Source organism: Strigops habroptila, chromosome 7, assembly GCF_004027225.2.
Source record: "Strigops habroptila isolate Jane chromosome 7, bStrHab1.2.pri, whole genome shotgun sequence".
NCBI classification, from domain to species: domain Eukaryota; kingdom Metazoa; phylum Chordata; class Aves; order Psittaciformes; family Psittacidae; genus Strigops; species Strigops habroptila.
In genome coordinates this window covers 6,352,337-6,362,251 of record NC_044283.2, presented here as the reverse complement: position 1 = coordinate 6,362,251, position 9,915 = coordinate 6,352,337, and the positions used below count along the sequence as shown (strand labels likewise).

At 42.5% G+C, this 9,915-nt stretch overlaps 1 protein-coding gene across 1 annotated transcript in view; it reads right to left on the bottom strand.

Moving 5' to 3' along the window:
* Positions 1–955: 955 nt before the first annotated feature.
* POLR1A (RNA polymerase I subunit A) overlaps positions 956–9,915 on the bottom strand; it is a 35,914-nt gene continuing 26,954 nt past the window's right edge. The window contains exons 28-34 of the mRNA XM_030491899.1: positions 9,662–9,776; positions 8,921–9,037; positions 7,801–8,082; positions 6,787–6,987; positions 5,916–6,033; positions 4,420–4,584; positions 956–1,983 (exon numbers count right to left, since the gene is read on the bottom strand). Coding sequence (XP_030347759.1) covers positions 1,883–1,983; positions 4,420–4,584; positions 5,916–6,033; positions 6,787–6,987; positions 7,801–8,082; positions 8,921–9,037; positions 9,662–9,776 — 1,099 coding nt within the window. The 3' untranslated portion in view covers positions 956–1,882. The remainder of the gene's footprint in view (positions 1,984–4,419; positions 4,585–5,915; positions 6,034–6,786; positions 6,988–7,800; positions 8,083–8,920; positions 9,038–9,661; positions 9,777–9,915) is intronic.

Genomic DNA, 9,915 nt, shown 5'->3' with positions numbered 1-9,915 from the left:
TCCCTGCCTGTGGCAGAGGGTTGGAAAGAACTAGATGAGCTTTAAGGTCCCTTCAACCCAGACCATTCTGTTATTCTACTGCTCCAAATCTCTGAGGACAATTCACTACCACAACACAATCAAAGCGACCTCTTAAACTTCACAGAGAACCGATGTGAACACTTGGATGAAGGGATTAATTAGGTCAGAACTAGACAACTAACGAGTGCCGCATCTCCATATGGAAAATGTGGCAAAGATGCTCCTCACTGCAGGACTGTGAATACCTCGTGGGGCTCTTTCTCAGCAAATGGTCTGTAATAGTCCAGACTGTAGCCGGGAATTACAAGTGGTTTTGTTTCCATGTTTGTTCTTTCCCAACTACCCATTTGCCAACTGCATCCAACTGATTTCCGTGGTTGTTCACAGGATAACATGTGTTTGACAAATACCCAGCAGGTGCTACAGCTGAAGGAAGACACAAGGAAATCTTTCATGAACATTTGCATAGTGAAACCAGAGACCTACCGAGCTAATGCATTTGTTGAGCTTCAGCCCCATTTCCGGCACATTGGACACAGTTTTCAGGGGCTGGGGCAGAATGAAGCCCATTGAGATACTTCACAGAGGCTCCTTCATAATCCCAACCGTCTCCCACTGCCTGATGTGATTCCCTTTGGCACAGCTCCACTGGAAGCAGGAGCTCCTCAGCAGGTTAAATGAGCTCTGGCACTTCTCCACCAGCTTCAAGGTACGACTGAGAATGAGCAGGGGTTGAAACCTGCCTAGATGGTGCTGAGCAAACTCCAATGTTAACTACTCGTGTGCATTGCATTCTGATTAAAATCAAATGCATAACAAGAAAGTCTGATGTCTGAAGAGCGGCTGACAGCTCCCAGCTACACCATTTCTAACAGCCAAAGTGATGGCTGTTGGCTGCACGACAAAGTTCCTTCAGTAACACAGCCACGTAATGGGGCGTTCACAATATTCCTTTATTAAATATCCTCTTTGATATACAGAATATCTAAGCAAAAATAGCTTTAAACCTCTGTTTTGGTAATTCTTATAGGAGTCTCTTGTGTAGCCACTGTTACAGCAGCTCATGTTGCCAGTTAAGGAATAAATCTTGATCAAATGGCAGGTTTCTCCCTGTGTGGAGATCTGTTCCACACAAAGAATTCTTAAAGCATTGGAAAATGCTTACAGAAACCATGAAAACCCTGAATTCTGGTCTTCAGCTAATCAAGAAATTTAACAATCGTGTCACAGACATATAAAATTCTATATAAATGAAGTAGCAGAAGGAGGACATGCATCCTCTAAAGCTTCTAGAAGCCATGGCAGTGCGTGGAAGCACAGCAAGAGAGAGGCCTCAAGCACAGATGCTTCCATACAGTGCTGAAGCTTCAGCACAGCGCTGCCCAGCTGCACCTCTGAGTTCTGAATGTGACTTCCAACACTGCAAATGTGTCATGTAACACCCATGTGGCAACTGGCACTGCCCCCAAGGTGGGATTCTGCCCCACAGAAGTTGGTCAGCATCAACAGGTTCTGCTTTGACTTCGTTCTGCCACTGCTGTTGCAAGGTCCGTTTGAGACCCAGATGGTCTCCTGCATTTTATTCTTTCCCATGTAAATCAATAATCTCCTTTTTAACATTAATGAACAGTAAAGAAATGTTTCTTTGGATCAAAGCTCCTACAGGTGCAGACATTCTCACTAAACACATTAGGCTCATCACGTATCCAGATGAACCTGGATACCTGATTAGGTACCCAGGTCCTACTGGCACAGGAAGATGACAGGGGACACAGTATGTGCTCTTGCTGCACAGCTGTAGAGCAAACGTATCTCTTATGATGAATATTCCAATCAGAATCCTTAAGTTACCACCAAATCACTATTTAAGGGGTTGCTTGAGGTCAAACAAACCAGTCCCTCCTTTAACAACTTTTCCCACCACGAGGCATGCAGAAGGGGATCGCAGCTCATCGTAGGCACCTGCAACAGAATTCAAACAAAACTCCCATCAGGATGTTTCCAAAGGATTCCCAACGCTCAGTGCTGAAAAGAGCGTTTTGGTTACATGGTTCAGCCCCCCCCTAGTTTGAGCAAGGCACTGCCACCTACTGTTCAGATTCCATTTGTGTATCTGAGAGCAGGAGCCCAAAACTCTTCCTGCCCCTCTTACAGTAACTATTATCTCATCCCAACCCTTTTGTCCAAGCAAAGAATTAAGCCACACATTACTAAACTCCCCCTATTCAGCATGAAAAGACAACACGTTCTGAATCCTAAGGGAACACAGGTCTGACCTTCCAGTGAACACATTTTGCTGATTAAATAGATCACTAAAAAAATGCATGTGAGGCAAAACCAGAAAGATTCCCTTTTCATTGCTGCCTTTTTCCTTTGTTAGAGTGAATCCTTTTGATGTGGATTTTAAATCCTTCTGGCTAGATATGAAGCGAACATTTCACTGGAGAGACATTCCATGAATTCCTTTGATTTTGTGGTTACTCACTGTAGCGAAATAGTGTCACAGCTATTTGGAAGCTCTCCAGATGACATGTCTGACTAGGGCTGGTTTGCTTCCATTGGTTTTTATAAGCACCCAGGCTGGTTTTCATTCATCCTAACGCTGGAATCTTGTCATTAGAGTAGTTGGAAGATTGGAAATAAAACTGTTAAACTGCTGAGTTTGGTACATCTTTATTCTACAGAGCAGAATGTACTGTGCTTTCTACAGAGGATGGGAGAGAAGCTGCACCACAGCACAGTGCACGGCATGTGCTGCTCTGATCTCAGCTGAATAACTACATAGCTGCTCCCAAATGTGTGCCAGCTGAAGGAAACCAAGCTCTTTTGTTAGGTCATTCAGCAAAACAGTCAGAACCGTCCTGTTTGCTCACGTGATGTTAACAAAGCGCTATTCTTTGAGCAAACAGCCAAAGGGATCTCACTTTGGATGCGCCCCAAACGCTGGTCAGCCTGATGGGTCACCCCCACACTCTTACATGGTGCTTCTCACACTGGGTGTGCACAGTGGCCACAAACCTCCTTCTTTCCTTCTTACTGATCACAGCGGGCACCCTTGCAGCATCTCTTTAACTGTACAGTCAAGTTATCAATCACACTGAAGCAGATTAGATCCAGACGGCTGCAATCCACATTATGACTTTGATTTCCACCGTGGTGAAATCATTAAGTCCCTCCACTGGTAATCAGTGCAGCTTTCCTGCCAATTCATGGTGCCCTTCTGTCAGTAGGCACTTCCTGTCTTTATTCATGATGTGAGCCATAAAGAGAATTACATTTCACTTGGCAAGAAGCATACTTGTAAGTCAGTATGTGATAGCATGTAAACCCAGAGAGAGAGCGCAACTGTGCAAGAAACAGTTCGGTTTCACCCTGGATTTACACTGTTCCTTTCTGATTTTCAGGTGAATGCAGTCAATTGTAACCAATGCTATTAATTAAAAACCAAACTGCCTTCACAGGAAAGGTATAAAACTAACAAAAAGGATAAAGTATCTGTGGCATCTGTGCAAGGCAGTTTAAGGTACTAGCTGAAGAGATCATGTTGGGAGCTTCTCCCATTTGTAAGAGGCAGCACAGCGGCATCCAAGAATGAAAGCCTCCAACTGGCAAGTGATAGAAACCAGGACTATTTGCAAAAGGGAGACATAATTAGTAGCCAAGGATGAGATCTCACAAACTGTGTTTGGTGACAGACTCAAAGCATAAGCTTTTTTGAGAGGACTCCTGAATGTAGGTGGCTAGTGCTGGATTTCAGATGTCCTGCATGATCCACACAGCCAATGTGACCCCTACACCTTCCAGAGCAGCAACTGGAGGGCAGAAAGGATACTCTTTGGCATCCACATGGCACCAGCAACCCACCATTAGATAAATGAGCCTGATCCTTTGCCTGTGTTTGAGGAAACAAGCAAAGATAGTGAAGTGCTAAAGCAGAAGAAAACCAGAATCAAAGTAACAACCAGGAGGCCTGTTCTCTCAGTAAAATTCTGAGGAGAGAAGAAAGGAGAACATGGAAATCCTAACAGAGACAGGAAAACAAAGCAGAGGTGACAATTTTATTAGCAGAGGCAGAAGGAGGCAAATTTAGTAGTGTGTTATAAAGCTTTGCTCTAACAAATCTCAACAATGTTATAAAAATGCCTATCTAATTCTTAAAAGAAAGGAGTCGCAGACCCCACAAATGACATGTGGGAGCTGACTTCATTGAAGCTGACAGAATTCCATTAAAAACATCTGGAACATTTTCCTAGGCAAAGGCTTCATTAAAATTGTAGCCTCTGGCATATTTTGTTTTCCCTAATGCAATTATGCATTACTCGAAATAGTGGAAAGTTACAACGAAAACAAAGCCGATGTGAAACGCTGCAGCCATCGATTTGAAACTAAACCACTTACCCATCATTGTTGCTTCCTTCAAGAATTTGTAGCTGGTTTCGAATGTCATCTGCTGCAGAGGGGAGGAGTTGGACTGAATTCCATAACGATTCAGTGGTTTATAAAATCCTTCAAAACACATGTAATCGGCCACGAGTGAAAGGTGCCGAGGGTCTACCACAATCCCTAAGAAGACAAGAAAGAGCAATCATCAGAGCACCCAAGGGCTAAGGTTTGGGGGTTTTAAAGTAAATCAGGCTTAAATTAACCCCCTTGAATCTAATCAACATGGAGAATCTCTCTAGTAACAGTCTTCTGGCAGTTGTACCTCTTTGTGAGTCGCTGGCTTAACTGCTCCCCTCAAATACACAAGAGAGACAGACCTCACTATAATACAAACCAATCTCTCTCCAGGGAAACTAAACCATCAAGAATGCTGTAAGGCAGCTGAATTGCTCTACATAAAATCATTAAAGTCTGCTTTATGCAGAAGGGGATCACACATCATAGAATCACAGAATGGTTTGGGTTGGAAAGGACCTTAAGCTCATCCAGTTCCAACCCCCTGCCATGGGCATGGATGCCTCACACTAGACCATGTTGCCCAAGGCTCTGTCCTACCTGGCCTTGAACACTGCCCATCTACTTCTGATGGGACAGAGCTGCAGCCCCTCACCTTGTGGCCTGCATTAGCAAAGCAGAGCCAGAAAGGTTCTGCTATTTTCTGTGCCTGATATTAGGCATCCACAGAAAACCCTCTTTAGGCTAAAAAGAAACAGCAGTTATGTAAAAATAACACGGAGTTGGTGTCATGGGGGATCATTAACAGCTCTGTCAACATTTACCCAGCAGTGCTTGAACTACGTGAAGGTCAGACCACTCTGGGCTGCCAGCTGGCAAACCTGTTCCATGTAACTGGTTGCTAAAATTCCCACTGCGTTAATCTTCCCTCTTCCCAATAGTTAAATTCATAGCAAGACTTAGCTTGCTTAAGGCAAATTCAACATGCCTAACTTTAGCAGGTTGTGAAGTCCCCAAGCCTGGACTCTGAATAATCTAAGCAGAGAGAACATTCAGACAAGGAAATGCAGCTATTTTAGGAAAGATATTAAACTCAACTACAAAGGGAGCCTGGAGTCCCACCATTAAAGAGCTAGAGTGAGGCAAGGTTAATCCTGTCTCAGGGCCTCTACACAAGTCTAATAGTTAGTTTCCTCACACATCAGCAGTTAATTTGTCTGGACCTTCCAGCTTGTAAAGAATAAATGGACCAGAACAGAAAAGCTCTGTGAAGGGGGGATAAATTCAACCTAATGAATTTTCACCTGGTTAAATGGAACCTAACAATGAACTAACAAAGAGTTCACAGAATGATTAAAATAAGGAGAAGGTGCAACTTAAAAATACACACATAAATGAGAAGATTGTGCACACAGAACTTTTAAGCACTGTGGTTGAGTTTTCCCATCTTAAATTATAATATACACTATCTTAAAAAAAATACAAAGAAATCTTACCATATACAGCAAATACATCTTTTATTTCCTTTATAATCGCCCTCAGGGCAGACTCTATTCCATAGTTCTTAGCCATGGCATGAATATCATTGGAATAAAGTCTGTTCAGGTCCAAAATCTGAAAGCAGAGAAACCACAGACACAAGTTAGGACAGTAGTTATTCTGTATTTCCAAAGAACTTAAGCCAAGATAGCTTTTTTCCTCTAGTTTTCATTAGCTTAAGCAGCACCAACAGTTACAGAACAACTAGGCAGCAACTCAAATACAGACAAAGATAATTCTGGGGATTTGTGTTTAAACCAATGATCACAGCATTATATACAAGAATAAGAATACTGGAATCAAAACTCACCACAAGAGCAAATTAGCTGAAATTAGAAGCAGCAAACTAACAAACCATCTCAAACAGCAAAGGAACATGTTAAAATCTTCCAAACACCACAATGAAATGCCCAGGCTTTCTGAGCCAGCCAAAACTTCTAGCAAAGCAGTAGAGAAGATGTAGCTTAAAACAATCGTGTATTTGTAGAGTTACAGGCTAGATGGCATAACAGAACTATTCATCTCCAAGTCCTGCCATTTGTTTAGATGGAAGAACTCCCTCAAGTAACATTTAGAGAGACAGTAAGAAGCATGGTGTGAAATTATCTGTCATTAGACACTAGGCTGCTGCACAAAACCTGATTTGCTGCCCTTGAGAAAAGGCTTTACTGAGCGATATCTGGGGGTAAAAAAGGAGAAGGAAGAGGGTTTAAGAGCTGAAAAGGCTACACATCACCCCTGCTACATTTAAAGGGCATCCATCATCCACTGTTTCTCCCTAGAAGACAAAAGATCATTCCAGTTTAGGGTTATAAACAGATTACGTACATCAGAGTATCTGAACAGCTCTGCAAGGTTAATCCCTTCGGTGTGCAGAACGAGTTCCTTCTCTCCTTTCTTGTTGGTACTTTCGTTCAGCAGGCACCGTGTGATGCCCTTCACTTCATGAATAACTGTGCTCCGTGCGAGAGACACAAGCAAGGAGGAGAGGTCGAAGTACACCTTCATCAGTGGGAGCGCCAGGGAAACCTAGGAGTCAAAACCCAGCATAGCGTTGTTCTGTGAGGAAGCTTGAAGTTGGCTCAATAACCAGCCTGCTTCTTTTGAGGCCAAAAGTAGACAACTGGAACTCCCCTACTTGTGTGTTTAGGATCATAAATCTCTGACTAGAATTACAGCTGAATGATGCTAATATGAACATGCCATCCCAGGAGCATCCACCTACATTGTGCTTTCTGATCTCTGAACTTACATGGATTGGTTGTTTTGGGGTGGCTTTTTTTGGGGGGTGGGCTGTATATTTGTTGGGGTTATTGCTTGGGGTTTTTTTAAGATATTTAGACTTTTTCAAGAGTCCAGCAGTCACTTTTATTCATCAAGAGCTACACGGTGGTGCCTCATTTGATCAGGCATCGGAACAGGCTGCCCAGGGATCACCATCCCTGCAAGTGTTCACAAACTGTGTAGATGAGGCCCTCAGTGACATGGTTTAGTGGTGGACTTGGCAGTCCTGGAGTAACAGTTGGACTTGATGATCTTGAAGGTCTTTTCCAACCTAGTTGATCCTATGATTATATTCTATGATCACATATTTAAAGATTAAAGCACAATAAACCTGTGAGAAACCTGTTTGTATAAAAAGAAGTTTCATCAGGTGTCCTGAATGTTGTAAGTTACTAAAAATTATCTCAAGAAGTACATTTGTTCTGCTACTTTTCTGTATTAATAAAGGATTGCTGAGACAAAACAGCAGCACTGCACTTAAAAGACCTATTCGTTACGGGAGCTATGTGCAACCACTGCACAACCACACAGAGATGTTTCCAGGTGCCACCATCTTACCTCACACCAAAGTTCATGTTCGGTGTCAAATGAGTAATCCTGTATGGATGAGTGGCTGTCCACGACAGCATTTACTCGCAGCTCTGCTGACTGAAGTAGTCTACCTTTCTCTTTTTTGGTCTGAGACATGAAGGACAGATGCTGAGACTCGACACCATCTGTTCCATTCTGATTTTCTTCAGCACCAGAAGTCCCTTCTTCTTTGTCCGATTCAGCCTCTTCTTCTTCCAGATTCTCATCTATGTTTTCTTCCCCATTCTCTTCTTCACTCTCATAATCAACCTGCGAAGAGATAATGTTCTATTTATCTGAGCCAGAACACTGAAACAAAGTGCTCCATGAACAGTTTCAGTCATGAATATTCTTGACAGCTGAGTTGCAAGTATCTTACTTATGACACGATGAAAATGCAATTCTGTTGTAATAATACAACAGCTTCAGTTCACTCTCTATTTCTTTATAATCTTACCATTATTCCTTACGACAGTCCAGGATGCTACAGGTTATTGGGACTGTAGCAGAATTTAGGCCCTGAAAAAGGGCCTTCCCATAATCCAACTCTGATAATGGGATTCCCTTCGCATTTTCAATTACTCTATCATCTTGCTGAATTACAGCAACTCACCTTTTAAGCAGTCATTATGAAGCAGTGTACACAGAGAAACATGCAGAGCCAGGGAGAAGATTTATTAAGAAGAACCACAAAATTAGCATGTGGTAAAGTAAGGCATGAAATCAGCAAGTGGTAAAGTTAAGGTGAACAACAGCACAGCCTGGCTGCCACACATATCTGCCCAGTGCCTGAAGAACAAGGCTTTGGAGAAACACACATCTCTTCCATCTCTAACTTGCATGGTTCTGCATTACTCTTAAAGGACAGCAGTGACCAGGCTCAACTGATGACCAAGGTCTGAGTCTCAGCCCTCATCTTCTGCTATAGTATTCCCCCCATCCAAATCAAAACTGCACAGCACAAAGCAGACACTTTCCTATCTCCTTTCAAGTGAGGTTTGGATTTTTTCAGCATTCTGTTTCAGTGGAAGCTTTCCTTCCCAACTCAAACCAAGGCGTAAGAAATTGGGAATTACAGTGCAGTGCTGAGCACCTCTCAAATCATTACCTCCTCTTCCTGGTTCTTCCTCCGTTTTGCTTCTGTAGCATCACCATCCCCTTCATCAGCTTCCGCATCAACAATGTTCTCTTCTTCCTCTGCTGTAGCATCCTGATTATGCTGTGTCTAGAAATCCATGACAGAACAGATAATCAGGCTGACTGTGAGGAAGCATCAACTCCAAAAGGCTTTAACCAAACATCTGGAATTTAACAATCCCTTGTTACATGTTCTGCTTTTAAGGACAAATTAATTTCTATAAGCCTACTACTATAAAGAAATAATGAACTTACACTCAGTTAACTTTAACATTAAAAGAGATGGATGTCTACAAGACAGGCAAGCTATCAGCCTGCTTATACGACAGCGTTTGATGGGAGAGGAGTGGCAGAAGGAACATGCAAAAGCCTTTCAATGAAAAAGAGGATCTTCCCCAAAGTTTTTACAACCACTGCTACAACAGGACATTGATCCGGGAGCAAACAGAGAGTAATATGCTGTATCTCAAATGAAGCTGAAATAAACAGGCATTTTCAGAGTACAGTCTTAAGTCAATTAGGATTTAATAGACAGCTTTAATTTCCCTGTTATTTTTATCAGAGTGCAAAGACAGTTTAGGCATAAAGAAAATACTGAAGAAGTAATTTAGTATTCACACACTTCGTGTGAACATGCTGTTCTCTTCCCAGTGCTGGTTCTCAAAAGCAGCTAAAGGAAGTGAGGCATTTTTCAGGTAATGTTTTTCTGTACCTTGTCTTCATCACCATCTAAATCTTTCCGAGTTGTCTTCCGAGTGCTGACTTCAGCAAAAGATGCCATCTTTGCACTCTTCCTTTTAATTGCTTCCAGACAGATTTTAAAGAACCTGAAAGAAGCAGCAACCCAGAATGGCAAAGCTCAGCAGAACCAGTCAGTTTCTGTGGTCAGAAGAGTCATTTATTTGGTTTAAGAAGCTTGTCAGCTCATGACAGGACATATTCTCTGGTGGATGCAAAAGTACTCCT